The sequence below is a fragment of the Pituophis catenifer genome, unplaced genomic scaffold, assembly GCF_029215685.1.
Source record: "Pituophis catenifer annectens isolate HBS135680 unplaced genomic scaffold, rPitCat1.0.hap2 SCAF_3, whole genome shotgun sequence".
Lineage (NCBI taxonomy): Eukaryota > Metazoa > Chordata > Lepidosauria > Squamata > Colubridae > Pituophis > Pituophis catenifer.
Window position 1 is genome coordinate 108,393,488 of NW_027256883.1, and position 24,650 is coordinate 108,418,137.

General features: G+C 44.2%; 1 protein-coding gene across 2 annotated transcripts; it reads left to right on the forward strand.

Annotated features, from left to right (window-relative positions):
- Positions 1-50: 50 nt before the first annotated feature.
- METTL13 (methyltransferase 13, eEF1A N-terminus and K55) lies at positions 51-20,276 on the forward strand. Of its 2 annotated transcripts, none has more exons than XM_070940913.1 (8): positions 51-259; positions 1,172-1,925; positions 2,746-2,945; positions 3,678-3,873; positions 4,538-4,705; positions 5,839-6,051; positions 17,973-18,104; positions 18,937-20,276. In XM_070940913.1, exons 1-8 carry the CDS (start codon positions 98-100, stop codon positions 19,209-19,211), a joined length of 2,100 nt encoding a protein of 699 aa, XP_070797014.1. In that variant the 5' UTR covers positions 51-97; the 3' UTR covers positions 19,212-20,276. The 2 variants fall into 2 exon arrangements, with proteins under 2 accessions (XP_070797014.1, XP_070797015.1); XM_070940914.1 differs by having other exon boundaries at positions 116-198.
- The last annotated feature ends 4,374 nt before the right edge of the window (positions 20,277-24,650 follow it).

Genomic DNA, 24,650 nt, shown 5'->3' on the forward strand with positions numbered 1-24,650 from the left:
AAAAAAGTGGGCGGATGAAGACTCCGAGGGCATTTCCGGCTTGGGTTCTCTCCCCCCCCCCCCCGGCTTCTGGGATCGCCTTCCCGTGGCTTTAGCCATGGAGCCGTTGCGGTTGCTGCCGAGAGACGCTCGAGACTTCGCTTCGTCGGAGTATTGGGACCGATTCTTTCGGAAGCGAGGCGAGCGCGCCTTTGAGTGGTATGGGGAGTGGTCAGGACTCGGACCGACTTTGGGGCGGTATCTGCGCCTGCGGGACTCGGTGAGACGAGATAAACCGGAGGAGAAAAACAAAAGTTAGGGGAAAGGAGAGCACGTGGGCAGGGCAATAAACTTTATTCGGTGGAGGCATTTCTTGGCTCCGGAGGAGTTTTCATTATGGAGAGATCAGTCAAACCAACTTTCGGAGCCACATTCGAGTCACTTAAATATAAATTAGCCAGCCTGTTTTATGTCTCTGGCTGCTTTAATCTCTTGGATAACTGCAGTCTTCACAGAAAAGATATTATTTCTTCTCCATCCACCTCAGTCGTTACACCTATGTAGACTAAAATAATAAAGGGTTAAAAATAACCTTTTGCCTTATATCTTTTAAGTTATAAGCCAAGGGGTAGGCTGAGTTTTTTTATTCATCATGTAGGAAGTCAGGAAGTCTTTTAGTTGAAATATAAAATTGCTTCAAATGTCTTACTTGATCTACAGTATGTGATCTATACGTACAATTGATTTAGTGTAATATAATATAAATATCCCTTTATTCCTGTTCCACTTTCTGCATATGTGGATAAGACATTATGGGTGCTAACTTCTTTCTCAGCCCTACTTTAAGCTTTTAAAATTAAATTTTAAAATTTAAAAGTATGGATTTTGCAAGGACTCTAAAGAGAGCTTTCATTTTGATATGTTAGGGTGTAAACTTCCAACTTTTTCCAAATTGACCTTACTAAGATTATATTTCTCTTCATTAGTTTCATGGCCTTTATTTTAAAATATCTAGTGAAGTGTATACAAATTATCTAGGTTCTACTTTCATTTTAGTTTCAGTATGTTTTACTTACTTTGAGGGCCAGATGCTACAACTCTTTGTATAAGCTACCTGAAAAACCCCTATGCTAAGGAATAATTTTGACATCCCTAAAAGGAACGTGACGTTTCTTCCATGCTTTTCCACTAGATTCTTGTTGTTGGCTGTGGTAATTCAGAACTAAGTGAGCAGCTCTATGATGAAGGCTATCACGATATCATCAGTGTGGACATTAATGAGCGGGTTGTTAAGCAGATGCAGGAACGCAGCATGCAACTGAGACCCAAAATGACCTACATGGTAATGGATGTACTGCAAATGGATTTCCCTGATGAGCATTTCCAGGTGGTGTTTGATAAAGGCACTCTTGATGCTCTCCTGACTGATGGAGAAGAAACCACTCTGAAAAGAGCTGAAAGAATGTTTGCTGAAATTGGTCGTGTCTTGCAATTCGGGGGGCGTTACCTATGTGTCTCCTTGGCTCAGGCACATGTATTGAAGGCAGCTGTGGAATATTTCTCTCAGGAAGGTTGGATGGTTCGAGTACATCAAGTCCCTGGCCAGAAAACAGGCACCTCAGAGCAGGAATTTGCTTTGCCTGTCTTTGTTTATGTTATGACAAAGATAAGACCAGTCCCTGGCTCAGTTTTATGTATTTTGGAGCTCTGTACTGAAGCACAAGAGAAACCTGCCCGGTTCAAGAACAGTGAGCATCTAATTGATGCAGTGAAGGAGAGACAACACTACTCTCTGCTGTGGAATCAACTCAATAAGAACTCTAATGTAGGGACCATCTCTCTGGATCTCTGCAGCAAAGACACTGGCCGAGCCCGGTATACTTTACATGTAGTGCATAACCCAAAGGTGAAAGTGTCACAGGACAAACAATTTGCCATCTTTATCAGTGAGTTAATGTGTTTCTTATTCAGCCCACTATATTGGAGATCAAATACAATTCAAACAACCCAAGATTCTATCTTTAGATTCTCTTCCTCAAACGTTGCTAATATTGTTGAGCAAATTTTGCAGTTTTTTTCAGGTATACCGAAGAGCAGTATTTAGGAAGGTAGCAAAATCTATTCAAATATTTATGGAACTGGTGAGTTTGTCAGTGCTAATTTGCAAGTAGCCTTTAGGATTTTTTTTTCTCTATGAATTTACCTTCTTTCATCCCCAAAGAAGAAACTAGCAACTTTTGAATAGGTTCATATCAGAAAGTTCATATCAGACAGGAAAAAATAGTTAAAAATGATTAACATTCTGTATCATAATATTATTTTTGAGTATCAATTCATTTTCTGATGCTTGATATTCTAACTCACAAAATAGAAATTATCAAAATAATAATTGCTGCTGTTTCTAACAAATGATGATTTTTAAATATTTTTGCTTGCCCTTATTTTGGTGGCTAAAATATTTTAATATTCCCAGCATTTGCTTATAAAACATCTTGAGTTGTGACCATACTTTCATCTTTCCAATATATGATTAATTGTGAATAATTGAATATAATATATATTGTTCTAAGAAAGTAGTGATCAAAGCTTTACATAAGGATAAATATTAAGAATCATGGTTAACAAAGTGAATTACCAATAAACTGTAACATGAGAACAGAAAATTTGTTCTGCTTTACATATCACATGAAATTGAAATATAGAATCTGTGCACTGAAAGGTCTATATTTTTGATGAGGTACAAATCCCTTGTGTTGCCTGATCCAGTACCACAGGGCAGAGAAACTGAGTGGCTCTTTGGAACGGAGGAGGGACGGAAGCAGTTGGCTGTGAGTGCAGGATTTTGGCGTCTGGTAACTGTGGCCTTACATAGAAATCAACACTATGACAACATGGGAGCCATCCAGGCAGAACTGTCAGAAAAAGTGATGGAACTGGCCCCCGCTGGGCTTTCAGCCCAGCAGCAGGTAGGTCCGTTTAGTCCTCTAATCTTCTCTAGCAGTGACTACTGAATACCTAGGGGAAGCCAATAAGCAGGATGAAATTATAGTAGTGCTTTCTTGCTGATACTTTTAGCAACTAATATTCAGAAGTTATGTGATTAAAAGCTCTAGGTATTTTTTTTTCCTCCTTGAATTTTTCAGTGATGATGTGATGGCTTCTTTGAGCAATGCTGTATGAATTTGACCACCTCTTTGTATAGCAGAAACAAAATTAATTTGTTCCATGATCTATCTTCTGCAGAAACAAAGGCTACTCAGGACCTCCTGGCTATTGCTGCTGCTAGAGCAGGGAGGAACAGCAATCAGCTGTCTTGGCCTAGTACTTAAACTTCAGTTTGTGTGTGATTGAAAAATACGGGTCTATTCAAGCCAGATACCTTAAACGTTTTAGGAAGTTTAGGTGATGAAGAGAACTTGATACTTAAAATAAAATTGGCATTGCCTTGTGCCTATAAGAATAGCAAAAACAGTGTCAATTTTTTTTTTTTTTTTTTTGCCATCTCAGTATTGGTTCTAGCAAAGACTACCACAAATCTAAGATCCTAGAAAGTGGTGATCATAGTTCAGGTAGGCAGAGTAGATGGTATTTATAATATGTTATAATATAATATAATATTTATAATTTATATTCTGTTTCCCTGATCTTTGAAGAAACTCTGTGGGACAGTAGCATCATTAGATTGCCTTCTCTTGCAGGTGCCATTTCTGTCTGTGGATGGGGACATTGGGATCCGTACCATCCAGCATAGTGATACTAGTCCTTTTAGTGGGGAGTATGTTATTGAAGATGTCAAAGGAGGTGGTGCTTGCTATTTCCGTCGCCTCATCTTCCTCAACAACAGGAATATAGTGCAGTCAGAAGCAAGGCTTTCATCCAGGGTATCCCACAAAGGTGAAATTAAAGCTGTAGCTACCAACTATGGGCTGCTGTCCTTTAGAATGGGGTTGCAAGGAGGCCTAGTACAGGTGGGAGGCATGTACTGCATAGCCCCACTTTTCTCTCCAGCTTTCTGTGGATCAATTTAAGAAAATGGTAGAAAGAAGCGGGCTAATAAGGTAACACAAGCCGTAAGGCAATGTTTTGAATTATTAAGTACAATATGCATTGCTGTCCCTCCTATTTAGCACCTCATATTTTAAGATGTGGAAATCCTTATCAGTCTTCTCTACCAGATGAATTTATGGTCCTTTGAATGTTGTTCAGCTGTTAAGAATCCCTGACTACTACTTGTCTGTCAAGAGTTATAAATCAGCAACATCTGGGTGGACATTATCTATGTACAGCTATTTAGTGAACAAAAATGAATTCCGGCCTGCTTTGAAATTAATAAGTTGTTGAAAACAAAATGATTAGAATGGCTATTTTGGGAGAAAGAGATAGAATTCCAATCTTGACCCATTGCGGGGAAGTGTCCCTTTGGGGAGGGATGGAGTATTTTGAGTAGTTGTCTCCTATCCCAGATAATTTCAATAATTAGACTACCCCTCCCCCTTTTTATAGTTACGATAGTCCATACGGCTTGTCCATCTAAATTTGCTTTGTTTTCTTTGGCCAGGTAACAAGCAGAAGCCAAAGAAGAAGAAGAAAGTGGCCCCTAGGGACCATTTCAAACCTGATGCTGAAGTTGCCTGTCCGGCCATTGACAAAAGTTTCTTGTGTTGCGCTCACCACAGAGCTATGGTCGCAGGACTGTGCTTGCTGAAAAACCCTGAAGGTCTTCCAAGTGAGTAGGAAGCCACAGAACCAATTGGCCAATGAATATTAAGTGAATTTATGTCAGGTCCCTGTCAGTCATAGTTAAATAGTAGCATTTTATTTATTTATTAGAGTTTTGTCCCAACTTCTTTTGTCTTTTACAAATAACTCAAGGTGGCGAACATACAAATGCTTCTTCCTCTTCCACCTGTTTTTCTTCACAATAAGAACCCTTTGACGTGGATTGGATTGAGTGAGAGGGACTGACTTAAATTACCCGGACAGCTTTCGTGCCTAAGGCATGGCTAGAACTCACAGTCTCCTGTCTCTCTATGAGGCATTTGTAAATAAGGTTATGCTTCTAGTCTCTTCCATCCATCCATTTATTAGCAGTAAAAATGGAGATTGAAGTAGGATTGTAAAGGTGCTGACATATATAATGCATATCCATTGACTAGAATTCATTTGGCCAGATTAAATTGGATTGAGTTTCTGAGCAAATAGTAAAAAGAAAGAAAGAAAAAGCATGCAAACGCAAAGTTAAAGCTGCAGTAATTTGTTCAGCCCCCAGCCCCAAAGTGGTTCTGCCCAAATGTGCAGCAAATTATCTTATTTTTTCATCCGAATGTTTTCTTATCCATCTGTGTTTAGGGCTGCTCTACATATAACCAAAACTTGTTCAGATCTGAACTCTGAACATCCACATGGTCATTAGGTGGCAGCAAAGACTTAAGAGTTTTCTGTATATCTTTCCTGCCATAACATTTGTTATCTATTATATTGATTTTTCATCCCAGCTCTGGTATCCTTACATCTGGGCGGCAGCTTGCCTTATACAGAACTGATCTGGCTGCATTGTGGTATGGGTGTTGACATATATTCCTCCAAGGAGGGATTCTTAAAAAAATAGAGGTGTCTTTGTCAGCAGCTGTATCTAGCACCTCAGAAAATTGGAATATGGAACAATGGACTTGACTTCTTTTCTGCTCTTAAATAAATTGCCCCCTGAGTTAGCAGAGAGACTATAACAAAATTTTGGACTTTGCAAGCCTAACACTGAGAATTATGATACAGAAGTATCTCCATGCCACACTCCCTCTTCAGAGCAGGGCACTGCTAGTTGTGCTTCCAATTTGTAACTACTCTGTGTATTGTTTTCAGAAGCCCAGATCCATATGCTTGTGATTGGCCTGGGTGGCGGCAGCCTTCCCCTCTTCCTTCATGACTACTTCTTGCAGTGCTCTGTTGATGTAGTGGAGATTGATTCTGCCATGCTGGAAGTGGCTACACGTTGGTTTGGTTTCTCACCAGGAGACAGACTCAAAATTCACATTGCAGATGGCTTAGTTTATGTTGCCAATCTTACAGCAAAAGGTAATGACTTCTTAGATCAATCAACGCCCAAGTCATGATTTATGGATGGTGCATCTCTTAGCGTTGTTTGTGTCCTTTGACTTTCTGACAGCAAGTATTTCAGAAGTCTTGAAAAAATCTGTATTGCTCTTACTCTTTTGTGTAATTAAAATGAGTTATTTTGAGCATGTAATGGTTCAAGAAGAAAAAAGTAAAACAACACCCTTCTATTCTGGATGTTTTAGCAGTTATATCTCTGTATATCAGAATTCCTGTAATACACGCTGTCTATACGCCCTATGATGCTATAAATCAGGTACTGACACAAAAACTGTTTTATTTTCCTGCAAGAGACACAAAAGCCTTTAACTCTTGTAGTGTCAAAAATCTTTATTTAAATGTTGAGCCTTGAGAACCACAATGCTACCGTAGGTAGGTTATTTAACTCAAGAGCTTGCATTTGCAGTTAGGCTGTGCCCCAACTGATACATGTACATATGAATGTGCTATAGAATCCACGTCTTGTTATGGAATAATGTCTCTATGCTATGTGCAGGCCATTATTTATTGTCTTGTTGAGGAGTTGAATGCTTATAAAATAGATCTGTACTCTGGTCCAGCAAGACAATTCTGGTGTTAGATCATAAGGGAAAATTGTGGATATTGTTACAGATAATTTTAAAACAAATTGATGTCATACAGAATGAGATTCGGGGGAAATTAAAGTGGAGAAGCAACAGTGAGAGTTAAACTTCTTTTGATAATTTTTCCCCATTTTAAAAAGAAAAAGTTATCAACTGCAACAGTATTTGTATGAATCATAACTAGGATGGTAACAGTGTAGGTCAGAACATATGGTACTTTAGTGGGGAATGGGACAACTTGCTACTGCTAACTTGCTGCAGTCAACTCACCATGGCCAGCTCGCAATAGCCAACTCACTGCGGCATAACTTGCCATGGGACAACTCGCTGCAGGACAATTTACCAATTCTGTTTAACTATTTAAAATAAATAAAAATTATTTTAATTTTTGCCCTTCACATTTCATTCTGCCCCTCCTTCTACATCTTTTCTTTAATGATTTTATTCCACCAATTCTTTGATATTAGTATAACCCTTGTCCTGTGGTGAGATGGCCATTGCAAGTTGGCTGTGGTGAGTTGGCCGTGGCAAGTTGTCATAGACTACTTCAGTGAACTATGACCTGAGTAACATAAGTATACTTAGCTTGTTTTTTCAAGTACTCGGCTAAAATAAGTGATTATTGTACTTAGTTTGATATGACAACTTTTTTGATGTAAACAATATGCATCTGCTTTCTAGATTAATTTGTAATGAATTAATTGGGGAAATGGATCATTTATTTTAAAGGGAGATGTTTTCCAGAGTGCTGCTCCCACTGTCCATAGCCGGGATCTCTACTTCAGATCTTGACAGTAAGTGAGTGAGAGCTGACAAAATTCTCCCTGTTAAGGCACGCCTCCAATCCCATGATCCTCCAGTCTATCACTCAGTTACTGACAAGAGCTGAAGTGATTTTCAGAGCTGTGGTTTTTTTGAATATAACTTCCTTAATTTCTTCTACCTTTGGCTCTCTCCCTGTTTTCTTTTCATCGTTTAGGCATTTAGTTATTTTTGATTACCTTTTGGTTCGTGTTTTTTTCTCTGAACTCCTTACTGGCTGCTGATCGCGTGTGCTGACTCTGTCTCCCGGGCCACCCACGCTTTGCAGGTTGCAGCCGCCGGATTCCGACTCTTTGGGGCGGATCCGGCTCGATAATTTTGGCCGCAAGAAAGGGACGAGCGTGCAGGCTTGTCGCTCTCCCCGCTTTCCTCCAGGCTGTCGGCTGCAGCTTCGGGGTAGCGTCACGCTGACTGTGCGCTCCCCGCGTTCTCAGATTGCTGGGCGGCGGTCCCGATCAAGGCCCCTTTGGCGTGCAGTCTTGCTGCCGATTTGAAACGCTGGCGTTTGATCGCTTCGGAGGAGTGTCATCCTAGAGGTGCGCCCTCCGTTTCGGCCTCAATTCTACTGGTGAGGACAGCGCCGCTCCGGCTGTCCCTCAGAGGCGTGAGTTGGCAATTTGACCATTTCGGCCTGACGGCAGTAGTGGATACCATTTTGTGGACTGTCTTGAGGCGCCCGCCATTTTCCCTGGACTATTAGAGCCCGCCATTACATCGGAGGCATAAGGGGCGGAGTTTGGTGCTTGCGGCAGGCCGTGGCTGCCTCTGGTCTGTGACGGGACCCTCTACTACAGTGGTTCTCAACCTGTGGGTCGGGACCCCTTTGGGGGTCGAATGACCCTTTCACAGGGGTCACCTAAGACCATCAGAAAACATATATTTTCAATAGTTTTAGGAATAATTATATGGTTGGGGGTCACCACAACATGAGGAACTGTATTAAGGGGTCGTGGCATTAGGAAGGTTGAGAACCACTGCTCTACTACAACATTTAATTTCTGGGACTGGCCCTTCGCTTCAGAGGCCTTTAAGGCTTTTCCGGCTGGAAGTTCTTTCTGTATATAGTTGCCTTGTTACAAATAAATAAATAAATAAAATAATAAAATAAAATAAAATAATAAAATAAAATAATATATATATATATATATATGTAGGTCTTTGGTTATTCGGGTCTTCTCCCACGTAAAATTGAAGGTTTCTTGGCGACGTTTCGACGAAGTCTCATTCGTCATCTTCAGGCTGGTGTTCTCGGCTTCGTGCTTCCAGGAGCAATGTGAGATTGCAGCTGTCTCTTCCTTTTAACTGCTAGTGGGGGTGTGAGCTGATTGGGTGGGGACTTGGCTGTGCTCTGATTGGATGGGGGGTTGGTTGTGCTCTGATTGGATGGGGGTGTGTTCTGTTTGGGTGGGGGCTTGGTTGTGCTCAGCTTAGTCTGAGTTGCAGGGGGATTTGAGCTGGTGAGCTGCGTTGTTGTTGTTTGGCTTCGTGTTTGTGGCCGTGCGAGCTCTTCATGGTGGGTGTCAGTCTGCTTCATGTATGGATTGTATGTATGGGAGGAGGGCTTTGCCGTTTTCTTGTTCTCTGTCTTGGATTTTAGTGGGGGTTTCTTTTTGGATTAGGTTGGTGATTTTATTTCTTTGGAATCCATTGGATGTTAGTACGTTAGTGAGAGTGTGTAGTTCGGTTTTTAGGTGTTGTTCATCAGCTAAGCGTTTTGTTCTGGAAATGAGTGTCTTGGCTACAGAGTTGATCTGGGCAGGGTGGTGGTGTGAGAGTGCGTGCAGATAGCGGTTTGTGTGTGTTTTCTTCTGGTAGATAGATGTCACCACCACACATCCACGCAGAAAGCAGACTCAAACCCACACTGATAATGAGCCACGACCAAGGACCAGAAGCCAGACCGCAGCTGCATCATTAGCCACTTTAAACCCCTCCAATCCATACATGAAGCAGACTGACACCCACCATGAAGAGCTCGCACGGCCACAAACACGAAGCCAAACAACAACAACGCAGCTCACCAGCTCAAATCCCCCTGCAACTCAGACTAAGCTGAGCACAACCAAGCCCCCACCCAAACAGAACACACCCCCATCCAATCAGAGCACAACCAACCCCCCATCCAATCAGAGCACAGCCAAGTCCCCCCCCAATCAGCTCACACCCCCACTAGCAGTTAAAAGGAAGAGACAGCTGCAATCTCACATTGCTCCTGGAAGCACGAAGCCGAGAACACCAGCCTGAAGATGACGAATGAGACTTCGTCGAAACGTCGCCAAGAAACCTTCAATTTTACGTGGGAGAAGACCCGAATAACCAAAGACCTACATACAAACACCCGCGAAAACCTGAGAAAACAAATATCGCACCTCTACGGGGAGGAAATCCACTATCTGACCAGGACCTATGAAAAACTCGAAGTCCAAAGAGCTTCCATTTTATGTGACCTTGCATTCCTACGCAACTGCCGAGATCAAAATTTAATCCCCATAGGCTTCCAACTAAAATTCCACTCCAACTCTGCAGCCACCAAACGCATTCTGAAAAGAACAGAACTAGCCCTAATCAGAAATGAACTCCACAGAAAAAGATTCCTCCTAGACCGAATCAACAAGGATCTCCTCACACTTCACCTCAAACTCAGCAACAAGATCCACCCCGCACTTTGGGACAAATCCAAACAACTTGCCGTCTGGAGAGCCGAAACACAGACCACCCTCAAGACAGACACACACACCAACAAACTCCGAAGACTACAAGAACGCCAGAAACAATCCCCTCCACCCTCACAGCCACACATGAAACAAACAGTGCATAACATCTCAGATAGGATCCTCACCAAAGCCGAAACCAATGTCCTTTCCAAAGGATTCAACTTTGCAGTTGCTCCCAAAAGCATCCCCACTGAAACCATTATATGCAGAGTTGAAACCAGCCTGACCAAAATCAACCCCGACGACGCAAACAGAATCAGACTCGAAATCACCAACATCCTCTGCACCAGCAAGCCACCCAAAAGTAACTTACCCAAAGAGGAACAGACAGCACTACTTAACCTGAAAGAAGACACCAGCATAATAATCCTACCAGCAGACAAGGGCAATGTCACGGTGGTTATGAACACTTCTGACTACCAAACCAAATTAACCAACCTACTCCAAGACTCCATATACAAACCCCTAAACACAGACCCCACCACCTACCTGGAAAAAACCACCAGATCCAAAATAAAAGCCTCCCCCATCAGCGAAGAGATTCAGCAAAGAATCATTCCCAGAGAGAAATCATCCAGATGCCCTAAGCTTTATGGTCTCCCCAAGATACACAAAGAAAGAACCCCACTTAGACCCATAGTCAGCTCCATAGGCTCACCTCTACAAAACCTAGCCAAATTTCTCGCCAAACAACTACAGCCCTATGCAGAATCCATCACCTCATACGTAAAAAACTCATTCCAGTTCATAGACATCATAAAGCAACAAAACTTACAGCCCAGTGACCTACTCGTGAGCTTCGATGTCATATCCCTCTTCACCCAAGTACCAATCAAAGAAGCCTTGACAGTTATCCAAAACAAATATAACCCCCCCCAAGCACATCTTAGATCTGACCAACCACTGCCTATCCAACACATACTTCATCTATAATGGACAGAAATACAAACAAATAGAAGGAGCACCCATGGGATCACCCCTCTCACCTGTCATTGCCAACCTCTATATGGAATACTTTGAAACCCAAGCTCTAGAAAAATCTGATCACAAACCCAAACTCTGGCTCAGATATGTAGACGACACCTTCATAATCTGGCCACATGGGAAAGAAAAACTGGACAACTTCCTCACACACCTCAACAGCCTACACCCCAAAATACAGTTCACCATGGAAACAGAAGCGAACAACCAACTTCCCTTCCTGGATGTCTTAGTCTACAGAAAATCCAATGGCTCCCTAGGACACACTATCTACCAGAAGAAAAAAAACACACAAACCGCTATCTGCACGCACTCTCACACCACCACCCTGCCCAGATCAACTCTGTAGCCAAGACACTCATTTCCAGAACAAAATGCTTAGCTGACGAACAACACCTAAAAACCGAACTACACACTCTCACTAACGTACTAACATCCAATGGATTCCAAAGAAATAAAATCACCAACCTAATCCAAAAAGAAACCCCCACTAAAATCCAAGACAGAGAACAAGAAAACGGCAAAGCCCTCCTCCCATACATAAAAGGCACCACAGACAGAATAAGCAAAATCCTCCACAAACATAACATCAAGACAGCATTCTGCACAAACCGAAAAATATCCACCATCCTAAGGAACCCCAAAGACAAAATTGAGTTAGAAAATCAAGGAGTATATGAAATCCCATGCACCGCCTGCCCCACCACATACATCGGACAAACCAACAGACGAATAAGTGCACGCATAGAAGAACACAAGAACTCAGTCAGAAAAGAGGAACCAACTTCTTCCCTGGTCCAACACCTTAAAGCCACAGGACATGATATTGACTTTAAAAAGACCAGAACTATCGCCAAAACTGAACACTTTAACAACAGAATAATCAGAGAAGCCATCGAGATAGAAAAACGCCCACACAGCATGAACAAACGAGACGATACCTCCCGCCTACCAGCCATTTGGAAACCCGCCCTTATTGACAAACGAGTCCCTAACACGACGAATGACACCAGACCCACACTCATGAGAGCCACACAGGATGTCACCACCACACATCCACGCAGAAAGCAGACTCAAACCCACACTGATAATGAGCCACGACCAAGGACCAGAAGCCAGACCGCAGCTGCATCATTAGCCACTTTAAACCCCTCCAATCCATACATGAAGCAGACTGACACCCACCATGAAGAGCTCGCACGGCCACAAACACGAAGCCAAACAACAACAACGCAGCTCACCAGCTCAAATCCCCCTGCAACTCAGACTAAGCTGAGCACAACCAAGCCCCCACCCAAACAGAACACACCCCCATCCAATCAGAGCACAACCAACCCCCCATCCAATCAGAGCACAGCCAAGTCCCCACCCAATCAGCTCACACCCCCACTAGCAGTTAAAAGGAAGAGACAGCTGCAATCTCACATTGCTCCTGGAAGCACGAAGCCGAGAACACCAGCCTGAAGATGACGAATGAGACTTCGTCGAAACGTCGCCAAGAAACCTTCAATTTTACGTGGGAGAAGACCCGAATAACCAAAGACCTACATACAAACACCCGCGAAAACCTGAGAATATATATATATATATATATATATATATATATTTAATAATAATAATTGCTTATAAATAGTTTTTTTTTAAAAAAAAATTGCTGGCGACTGTGGACTGCATCTGGTGACCCAGGGCTATTCCACATACCTGCCGGTTCCGTGCCTTCCTTGGTCGGGCTTGGCAATTCCTAGTGGCATGGCGGACCACGCGCTCTCGTCCGACATTGAGCCTGACCATAGCCCACCACACAGTCCAGCTAAGCGGGCCAAGAAGTCTTCCAGGAAGCAGTCCGCGTCTTCCAGCCGCACTTCACGGAAAACTAAAGTTTCCAAGGGCTTGGACAGAGATGCTCAGCGCCGCCATAACGCCCTTGAGAGACAGTGGGACAAAGCGAGATTGGCGGCTGTGGCAGAAGTGGGCCTTGGCACGAGTGCCACTCAACACACTGCTTCGGCTTCAGTTGCGGGGGACTCCTCGTCTTCAGGATCCCCAGCCTCATCTCCCGAACGGAATGCCCCTTCGGCTACTCAACAGGACCAGCATTTACACCTATCCAAAAGTGTGTCCCAGTCCTTGCCGGATGTTTCCAGAGCGGGACTGACCTCTTCACAGAGGCCTTCTCGTCATCTACCTGAGGCCACGTTTACCCCTACTGCAGCTGGCCTTCGTGGTCCTGATGGGGCGATTCCTCCAGTGCCTGCTGACATGCAAGCCTTTTTCGCATCAGCATTCTCTTCGTTCCTGGCTGCCGGTCTTCATCAAGCGTCTCAGGTTCCACCCCTTACTTCCACCGGGCAGCCTGTTCAACTGACTCATCAGGTCGCTTCGACCCAGGTCACCAGGAAGCCGTCCTCCTCTTCCTCCCGGGCTGACTCTGACCATGGTGAAGAATGCCCGGAGGACATCGAATTTTCGGACGATGAGGACTTACCACCGGACTCCCCAGCCTTCACGGGGTTGTTCCACCCATCGATGTTCAAATCGTTATTGCACAAGGCCCGTCTTACCACCAATTTGAGCTCCCCAGGTCTTGACCCGTCTGGCGCCTCCACGTCCACGGGGCCCCATGATGCTTTGTTTCTGTCGGCTAAACCCGACAAAGAGGTGATCCCGTGCCCCTGCCTGTTTCTGGACGTGCTTCAATCTCCTTGGGGCTAGCCCGGCTCTCTGACATCGCCCAGCACCCTTGACAGGAAGCTGTACTGTGCTGCACCTGACTTAGAGGATCTCTTGGCCCTTCCCACCGTGGATCCTCCTGTGGCTTCCTTGGCCTCCAACTCCTTAGTCTCTACTGACCCTCTAGATGGTCTTAAGTCGGAGGACCGCAGAGCGGAACTGGCCTTTCGCAGGTCACATCAGGCGGTCGCCTGGGCTATCAGGACGGCGACCGCTACCTCTTTCTTTAATAGAGCCTCGCTGATATGGTTGAAACAACTCCAACAGAGGTTGCCTCCGGAAGAGACTAGATTACACCAGGACATAAATAAGATTGTGGCTGCCACCGAGTACTCAGCGGATGCTTCCCTGAATTCGGTGAAGTTCGCCTCCCGGGCCCTAGCGTCCACAGTCTCTTCCAGGCGTTTGTTCTGGCTTCGCAATTGGAAGGCCAAATGGAGGTTGGCATCCGCTTCCTATAAGACGCCGAACCTGTTCAGGCCTGCCTTGGAACCGCTCCTGATAGAGGATTGTGACAAAAGAAAGATCCTTCCGACTTCGTACCGCCGTACTGAGAGGAGATACACTCCATACAGCCAGCGCCTGCCCTTTCGTTCCTTTCAAGGTTCGGGCGGCTCCTTCTCCCGCAGGTCCTCCTTCTCAGGCCCAGACCGGGCACAAGGACGGGATTCCTTTCGCGACCGGAGCAGGTTCCAGCCTCAATCTAAACGCCCCTTTCGTGGCTCCAACTACAGTCGCGCAGAGGCAAATGACTCACTTCTTCCGGGTCCCATCGGCGGGAGACTTCAACTTTTCCATCGCCAATGGGCCCGTTCAACCAAGGACTCTTGGGTGCTACGCACCATTTCTTCAGGTCTCTCTATCGAATTTGTTGGAACCCTGCCGAGTCGCTTCGTTCCCTGCCCGGTACCATCATCTCCGGTTCGTCACCACCTGATGCTGCAGGAAATTGCCCATCTGCTAAGCATAGAAGTTATAGAACTGGTTCCCTCGACCCAACGGGGATCAGGTTTCTATTCAACCTTTTTTCTTGTCCCCAAAAGCTCAGGGGGCTGGCGGGGTATCTTGAACTTAAAGCTCTTGAACCTGTCGATGGTGTATCACAGGTTCAAGATGCACTCCCTTCGATCGATCCTGGCGGGTGTGCGGAGAGGGGACTTACTTCAATCGGACCTCAGAGAAGCCTACCTGCATGTTCCGGTACGCCCCGTTCACCGACAATTTCTGCGGTTCGAGTATGACGGACGGCATTTCCAGTACCGGGCGATGCCATTTGGCCTGTCCTCCGCGCCCCGCACGTTCACGGAGCTCGTGGCGGTGGTGGCTGCCTCACTCCGTCAACATCCTGTACGAGTGATGTGCTATCTCGACGATGTCCTGATACTATCCTCCTCTCCAGCCCAGGCATCGCACGACCGGAGCCTCATCCTAGACACTTTCCAATGCCACGGGTTCTCGGTAAACCTCGAGAAGAGCCACCTTGTTCCGACCTCAAGACTGATTCACCTCGGAGCCTTGATAGACTCAGTCAAAGGACAGGTTTTCCTCTCCCCAGACAGAGCTCAAAGTATCACCGACCTGATTCTTCGGATTCAAGCCCTGGAGAAGGTGCCACTCTCGCTTCTTGCCCAACTGCTAGGAAAAATGGTGTCCTGTTACAACATCGTTCCGTGGGCACACAGACACTCACGAGCATTGCAGTGGTTCCTTCTTCCCTTCCAACGGTCGGGTCGCTCTGCTTCGAGCCACCAGGTGTACTTACCTCCTCAGACTCGTCTGTCGCTCACCTGGCGGCTGTCACCGGCAATTCTGGAGGGCTGCGACTTCCTGGAGCCGGAGAGACTGACCTTGACGTCGGACGCCAGTCTGAGGGGTTGGGGGGCGCACCTCGGCGACCTTGTGGCGCAAGGTCAATGGTCCCCGACGGAACGCCGCTGCAGCATAAATCTGCTCGAGCTGCCGGCGGTCAGGTTGGCGCTTTGCCATTTCAAGAAGTCGGTGGATTCCACCCCATCAGGTATCGCTTCTCCAAGGGACCGTTTGTCATTCGGAGCCCCAGTGGCTCCACTTGGCCGTTTGGCATTTGAACGCGGCATCCTGAAAAAGTCACATCTGTCGGACGGTGTTGTCGAGATTATACAAGCTGCCAGATGTCCTTTCATGTGCCGTATTTATGAGGCTTCCTGGAGGGCCTTCTGCGCCTGGGGGGCTTTGAGGCATGTGGATCCCACCTCGGTGACGGTGGAAGAAGTTTTAGAGTTCCTACATTCGGGACTTAAGAAGGGCCTGGCTCCTGCGACGTTGAGGCATCAAACAGCGGCCTTATCCACCGTCTTGAAGTGTCCTCCCTATGACTCTCTCTCACGCCATCCACTTATTAGAGGCTTTCTTCACGGCGCGACGAACTTGTGTCCACCTCAAGTCCACAGGTACCCTACCTGGGACCTCCCGCTTGTGCTTCAGGCTCTGACGTCTTCCCCATTTGAGCCTTTGAGGTCGACTACTCTGAAACATTTGTCGTTTAAGATTGCGTTCCTGTTGGCTATCACCTCCGCCCGGAGGGTGTCAGAGCTCTCGGCACTTTCGATTCGGGAGGACCTTTGTATGTTCCGTGATAGTGTTGTGACTCTGAGACTTGATCCTACGTTTCTCCCGAAGGTAAATTCTCCTTTTCACCGGGCGCAGGAACTCTCTTTGCCAGACTTCTGCCCGTCTCCACGGAACTCTACCGAACAACGATGGCATAAGTTAGACATCAAACGGGCACTTTGTATATACATCCACCGGACTGCCACCTTTCGTCGGACGGAGGCTCTGCTGGTCTCCTTCCACCCGGCCTCTATGGGCCAGAAGATATCCGCGGCCACGGTTGGCAGGTGGCTCAAGGCGTGTATTTCCTTGGCATATGAATTGTCAGCGAAACCTGTTCCGGGGCACATTCTACCACACTCCACCCGCAGCGCGGCTACCTCTGCTGCGTGGGCAACACAAGCTTCGGTGGAGGATATTTGCCGAGCTGCCACATGGTCCTCGTTGTCGCAGTTCATATGTCACTATCGGATTGACTCGTACGCTTCTTCGTACGCTGCCTTTGGGCGGCGAGTCCTGCAGAGCGTCGTCTTGGACAAGGGTTCGGGGGCAGCCAGTCTCCCGCTCTAGTACTTTGAGCTTGGGTATGTCCCAGCTATGGACAGTGGGAGCAGCACTCTGGAAAACGGACGTTGACTTACCTGAACGTCCCTTTTAGGAGTGCTGCGACCACTGTCCATTTCCCTTCCCTTGTTCCTGTTGTTATTCTGGTGTTGCAGGGGTTTTTTTTTCAGACTGTCTGCCTTGGTTCCTGGCCAAAGACCTGTTCTTATGGACTTGCCGTTGGAACTTTCTGTGGAGTCTTGCTGTGTCTTCGTGATAGACTGGAGGATCATGGGATTGGAGGCATGCCTTAACAGGGAGAGTTTTGTCAGCTCTCACTCAGTTACTGTCAAGATCTGAAGTGGAGATCCCGGCTATGGACAGTGGTCGCAGCACTCCTAAAAGGGACGTTCAGGTAAGACAACGTCCGTTTTATGGGAAATTCTGGTCAGTAGATAAACATATCAATCTACAAAAAAAGAAGGATTTGTGATTAAATGCACTTAGGTAAAATGTTTCTCAATTGCCTTTGACTTTGGTTCTATTTAGCAAAGTCTGCAGCAGTGATTATCTAATGTGATAGATAATATCTAAAGAGGGAGATCTTGAGCTGGATATGTTTCAATAGCTGATGTAATTGGGAGAATATTCTGAAGAACAGGATGTTCATCATGTTCATTTCTGGGTAGGGCCAGTCTTACTCAGTAAAATGTTTTTTTAGAAGCTCTTGTGATTGCCATGGATTGGGATTTTTTTAGGCATAAAGTCTTATTTTCATGTCTGTAAGACTACAAAGCAGATAGATTTGAAAAACAAAATATATTGTTTTCACAAATGTTATTGGCAACACGTAAGCTCTAATGATCCTTACTGATATTTTGTGAGAAATATGCTCTACTTTTCCCCCTTTCCTTCCCAGCTCCATCATCTTATGATGTAATAATGTTTGATGTGGACAGCAAGGACTCAACTTTGGGAATAAGCTGTCCACCACCAGCCTTTGTGGAGAAAACTTTTCTTCAGAAAGTGAGAACGCTTTTGAAAACAGAAGGTGAGAACTACTCAGTTGTAAGTGCCTGAAAAAAGTAAAATGATGAACTGCCTCAAGGAGTTATCCTGTCTTTTTATTTGGATCTAACTGATATGAATTGTTCTAGAATCAATGAACTTTTAAAAATTCTTTGAAATTTTGCAGTACCACGACAATAACATGATTAGAATGACACCTGTTAATAGAAAAAGAGATTTTTGTTAAACAACACATAAAATTCTGTACTGTGTCATGTTTTTATGAAACACATTGAGTCAGCATTTATTGCCTTTATTGGATAAGTAAAGCTTAGGATAATGTATTAAATAAACTCTTTTCAGGAGATGAATTGAATTAGAAATTCTAGTCAAGAAGATGACTAGAGTCTTGTTCAAGGAGATGCCTCTTGAATAAAACTATATTGGTTGCTACCATCAGGTCTGCTGTTCATTACACCAGTTTGCAAAAGTGATTCATGCCTATATCAGAAGAGATTTCTGCAGACCTGAGAAAAACCTTGCTCATAAGATTGGTAAGGTTTGCAAAACTATTGCTAGAGATTTTAGCCTTTGTCTGTCTGTGGTCAGGCAAGTAATAAAACATGTGGCAAAAGAACAAAAGTAACGAAATAAATAATAGTTTTTATATCATTAAAAACAGAATGTAACGTTAATATGTGATACTCTACAATACTATCTAGTGATTAGAAAACAGCTAGTTTTTTGTATATTAAAAAAAAAGAATGTAGAAAGCAAGAAGGGGATTCCACCAGAAGGAAATATTCTATACTTTGTTATGTAGCCTCACTGATTGTAATAGTAAGCCAAAATATTTTATTTTTTTCTATCTGCAGGCATTTTTATTCTCAATCTGGTATGTCGAGATATCTTGCTTCAAGGGTCTGTTTTGGCTGCCCTCAAAGAGACTTTCCCCGTACTTTATACTCAGAAGATTGAAGGGGAAGTAAATGAGATCATCTTTTGCCAGCAGGAGGGTAAAGTCAAATTATCTTCCAGAGACCTTCAAGAGAAAGCTCAGATTTTGGAGAAGGCACTTCAGCGACCTGGGCAAGAATGGGATAGTACTTATATCCTGGCAGATATGCTGGAAACAATAAAACTGGTTTGAACAACCATATATTCCATGTTGCAGCTACAGTTGGAGAGAAGAAATATAGTCCACTGCATTCTGAGGGTATTGTGTTACATTAGTTACAGATCCATATTTGCATCCCGTACAATGATGGGCCATCAATTTGAAAAGTTGAAGGAAAAGGAAATGCCCATTCCTTTGTGGCTGAATTGGAAACCTTTTCATTTGAGAGATTTTGATTTTGAGATGAAGAAGTGCCCTAAAATGTTTCTCTGGAGCAACGTCTTGGTTTAGATTTGCCTCTTTTGTGTCATCATTGAATGTTTAAACTACAACAGCTACAGACAAAGAATACCTCTTTCTTTAGAATCAAATAGCTTTTGTTTTATATTTTGTTACAAATATAAGATAAAGTGAAAAAGAAAAGTAATTATCAGAAAGTGAAATTCCTGAATACAAGAATTTGTAGTATTTATAAAAGGAAAGAACTTATTGAAATTAATTATTTCAGTTTTATAGGAAAGTAATATTTGAGAGAATCTCTTTGAAAGTCTTATCATTTGTACAAAGATGTTTGAGTTTGTTCCAATGACACAGTCACTTGCACCATACTTGTGACTCCCTTTCTGACATTTATGGGACAAGGAAGAGGCCTTTACAAAGGAAGAGGCCTTTACAAAGCAGAATCCTCTATTTTTATTTTGCATCATCTTTTGAGACACCTGTCTAGACAGAAATTTCCACTGCATTGTTTCTGGGCCCTTGTGATAGGCTCTATTGTGTAATTCCTAAAGCAAGAATTGATGAGTTGGGAAATACCCAGGAGGGGCAAAAATTCTGAAAACTGCCAAAATTGTAGCAAGAGAAAGTAAAGTATATTCAGGCTTTACATTAAAGAATAAAAGGAAGAAAAAAATTTACTTCCCACTTCAAGTGGCTGTGACGCACTCATTTATAAAAGTGGAGAATGTTAAGAAACAATTTGCAATTGAGTTCATGCTTTTATTTAAGGTAGAATTAAAAGAGCATGATTGCAAAGAAAAATTGTTTCTGGCTTTCTAGAACAGCTGTTCTTGGCTAATAAAATGGTGTTAGATCTTGTCCAACTTGTCAGAAAAATCCTGTTTTTTTATTCTTCATAGTTTCTTTAATTTCAAGACACAATAAGAGAGTTCCTTCTGATAAAAAAAAGGACAGTTTCTGTAGATTATGCACATCCTCACCACACATTTTGCCAATGACAGTTTCCTAATACATATCTCTTCTTTCTGGGATATTTTCTGCCAAAATACTTCAGCTAGTATAAACTAATAGCTTTTTCTGTTGTAACCAGATTTGAAACTGATTGCTGATTGTCTCTGATTAATATATTGTTGCAGGAAATGAAACGAGACTAGGCCAAGCTCTCCAATGCAGGAAAAAGTTTATTGTGCACGGTTCAAACAGCCCAAAGGCAAACAAAAAGTCTGAACGCCGATGGCTTCTTCTGGCCATGTATTTATACAGTTTAAAGGCAAAATTATTACAGAGAGTGATGCATTTCACACGTAGAAGCTACCCTTTAATCTATCTCTAGGAAAGACATAACAGCCCTGTTCCCACAGGCTCAGGTTTTCAGCTCCGGAGCTCAAGACATAACAAAAGGAGATAAGAGGCTAGAAGACGCCTCAAGGGCAATAAGGAAGCAGCACCCCTTATCCAGGGATATGCATGACATTTGGGATGCAATAAACATTAAATAACAGAATGTATCTGTTTAGGGTCAGTTTACCCTTTTACAATTCTGTACCTACGTCAAATACCGTTTGTCATCTCAGCACCTTGGCAAGGAAGAGGCACTTCTGTCTTGACCAAAGATTTGGATTTCTAATATTTGAGTTTTATCCCAATATCGAATCTTAGCCTGGCTCATACCCCCCTTAGTGACTCATCTGTTTATCCAGACGAGTCACGCCTCCAGGTCCTCTTCCTGCTGGAGCCGTTTGTAATCCCACATAGCCATCACCTGAGCAGTTGTCTTACGTTCCACCAGCAAGGATAGACTTTTAGAAATAGTCTTACCAAACAGAGGTAAGAGACATGGGAGAAAAATACACCCTGCAGCTACTAACCCCACCAGGCCAAAAATGGCCTGCAGGCCAGGTAACCTTGGCCACCATCCTGAAAACATATCCTGTAAACTAAGACCTTTCCAAGTCTGGACTGGCACATGAGCTATTTCAACCATTTTGTCTGTTATTTCCTTAATAACCTTTCCGCTTTCATCAACCTCTATACAGCAGTTAGTCAAATTAAACTTTCCACATACCCCTCCTTCCTTGGCTAACAAATAGTCTAAGGCTAACCTATTCTGCATAAGATATGTCCTTGATTTGACACTTTCTCTAGCTAATTGAGTAAGACCTCCCAAATATCTAACTTTCCTTTTCACCAATTGAGCTTTCTTTCTTGATACCCAATAACCACACTCTAGTAACAAATCTAACATCATCGTGCATTCATCTTAGTATTATCCCATCATAAATCCTCTGTCAGTCCTGTTGATCCAAACATCATCAACATATTACAGTATTGTGTCTCCTGGTTGTTGAGGCACATAATACTGTCTCTAGCTACCGCTATTCCAAACAATGTGGGGGAGGTCTTAAATCCCCGAGACAGCCGAGTCCCAGTATATTGCATTTTCATTCCTGTATAAGGAATCTCCCACTCAAAATGCAAACAGTGGCTGGCTTACGGGGTGAATGGGAATTGTAAAGAATGCATCCCTTAAATCAATAACAGAAAACCACTCAGCCCGGGGTGGAATTAAACTTAACAGGGTATATGAATTTGACATGGCCAGGTGTAAAGTTACCGTGCCCCAGGTGGTAAGACCCATCTGACTGTTTAATTGGGATAATTGGAGTATTCCAGGAGGACTAAATAGGCACCAAAAACCCCGCTTCCAAATCTCTGAATGCTTTCATAAATAGCACAAATAGCTTCCCAAGAAATGGGACGCTGCCTTCTACTCACAGACGCCACTCCAGGTTTTAGTTCCACCCCCACTGGAGGGTGGTGGGCTGCAAAACCTGGCAGGTTATCCTCAGTGCACATCAAACAACCTCCAAATCTCCTCCGGAGAATGCCTTATGGTCATTCTCTAACTATCTTCATCAAAAGAAATTGTTGCCCCTAATTTGCTCAGCATATCCCTGCCTAGCAATGGAATAGGGCACTCAGGAATGTACAAAAATTCATGCTGGATTTCAGCTTCCTTAAAATCACACATCTCTGATTTCAAGACCTGCCGCCCCATAATCTGTCCTGATACCCCCTGAACCTGGATTTTACGTGATCCAGGGACTGCAATCTGCTTATTTACAACTGATCTTCCTGCTCCCATATTTACCAAAAACGTTCTGTACTGACCCCCTATTTTCATTGTAACTAATGGCTCAGGCGGGGGTTCTTCCAAGCCTGGTCCCCCTCAATCTGACCAAGTCATGTCTGCCAATCCAATACTTTCCGCTTTCTGCTGCCCTGCGCCCTCTCCAAATCCTCTACCAAAACCCCAACCTGAACTTGTCTGTCCAACCTTCTACTCAAACCTCTCCTCTGTCCTTGCTCTCCCCTTCTCCCAGAGAGCTGCCCACGCATCCCTGACCAAAATCCGCTCTTCTCATCCCTCTACTTCTCACCATCTGTCTTGGGCATTCCTTTTCCCAAGTAATTTTATTTCTAGACCACCCTTCTCCCAAAGGACTCAGGGCGGTGTACAGCCTATTTTGTTTAAAAAAAAACAAGACAAACACCAATTTAAAATAATTAAAATATTAAATGGATTTGGCTCAATTTAAAACCCCAGAAATTTAAAACATCCAATGTAAAATTATGTTGCTAACCCAGCCTGGCGAAGCAACAGGATCTTGAGTACAGGTTTAATTAAGCGTTGTTAAACCTCCAAAAATTTCCAGAAAAGAAAAAATAAAAATAAAACGTATTCAGAGCCGAAAGGAAAATGTATCTGCATAGCTTTCATATGTTAATGAAAGAGGCTTCACAGAAAGAGGAGGAGGGGTGGGGGGTGAGAGAAAGGAGAAAAAAAGTTTTAAAAGAACAAAAAGCATCTCTTTTTCTGTTTCTCCCCTCCAAGGGAAGGGGGGGGGAGAAAACCCCCCTTGCATCCCACTTCGCAGTGCCCCTGCCAACAAACCAGCCTTTTTATTCATCCGTACCTCCTGCTCTTTCTTCTCCACCTACAGCCCCCACAGCCTCCAAATCATCCTCCTCATCCCCCTCTCCCGCACTCTGACTGCTACCTCTAGGCGAACGACTTCCCTTGACTTCACGCCAGGATCACTCATACGCCTCTGATTTCCTCCTCCGCTCCCTCCAGCAGCCCCCTTACTTTTCCTGCCTGCTCAGATACACATAACCCGACTGTTTCAGCCCTACATTGCAATAAATCCTCAGCTTTTTTCAACAGGGCTCTCACCCCTTGATCAATATATTGAAATTGATCAGGATATTTATCCTGATTCACTACAATCACTCCCCACAACTTATCCACTGTTCCTTCCCTTAACCATCCCTGAGGGGGAGGGGGTCAGCCCATCTCCCTTTGTGGCCACACATGTTTACATAAGAATTTTAATTGATCCTTTGATCCTTTCGGATAGGAAGGGTTGCTAAAATACTTGTCAAAGCCTTTTAACATGCATGCCAACGGAGTATTTGGCACGCTCTGAACCCCATCCCTTCTACCACACTGCCGTCGACTCATAGCCCCGGAAACTCACGGCCACTAATGAGAAATGCGACGGCTTAACCACCCACACAACCTGACATGGACTTCATTAGGGTAGACACCCCGAGTCCGAGGGAGTGATCAATTCCCTCCGTCTGCTTTCAAATGAAGCAGGTACAATTCTTTTACAATATACTCACTTAAAACGCTCCCACTCCGTAGATTCCTGGCTAGGAATTTGTTCAGACCACCTTTCCTGCACCGCAGGGTTCTTGGACTCGATCAGAGCACCGTCGGTCCCACAGGGCTATCGCTCCTGTCTCCCGGAGACGTATCCCCGTGGCACCTGGAGAATGTTCAGGAGCGATCTCCCGATGGTCCCGAGGGGTCGAAACGGTCCTCAGCGAAATATCGCCTTGCACCTAGTCCCGGCCGGAGTCGCCAGCTGTTGCAGGAAATGAAACGAGACTAGGCCAAGCTCTCCAATGCAGGAAAAAGTTTATTGTGCACGGTTCAAACAGCCCAAAGGCAAACAAAAAGTCTGAACGCCGATGGCTTCTTCTGGCCATGTATTTATACAGTTTAAAGGCAAAATTATTACAGAGAGTGATGCATTTCACACGTAGAAGCTACCCTTTAATCTATCTCTAGGAAAGACATAACAGCCCTGTTCCCACAGGCTCAGGTTTTCAGCTCTGGAGCTCAAGACATAACAAAAGGAGATAAGAGGCTAGAAGACGCCT

Excerpts from the sequence above, each read along its gene's own strand:
- METTL13 (XM_070940913.1), top strand. The coding sequence starts at position 98 with ATGGAGCCGTTGCGGTTGCTGCCGAGAGACGCTCGAGACTTCGCTTCG. Across the intron at positions 4,706-5,838 it reads AAACCCTGAAGGTCTTCCAA|AAGCCCAGATCCATATGCTT; the intron begins GTGAGTAGGAAG and ends TATTGTTTTCAG. Across the intron at positions 6,052-17,972 it reads TGCCAATCTTACAGCAAAAG|CTCCATCATCTTATGATGTA; the intron begins GTAATGACTTCT and ends TTTCCTTCCCAG.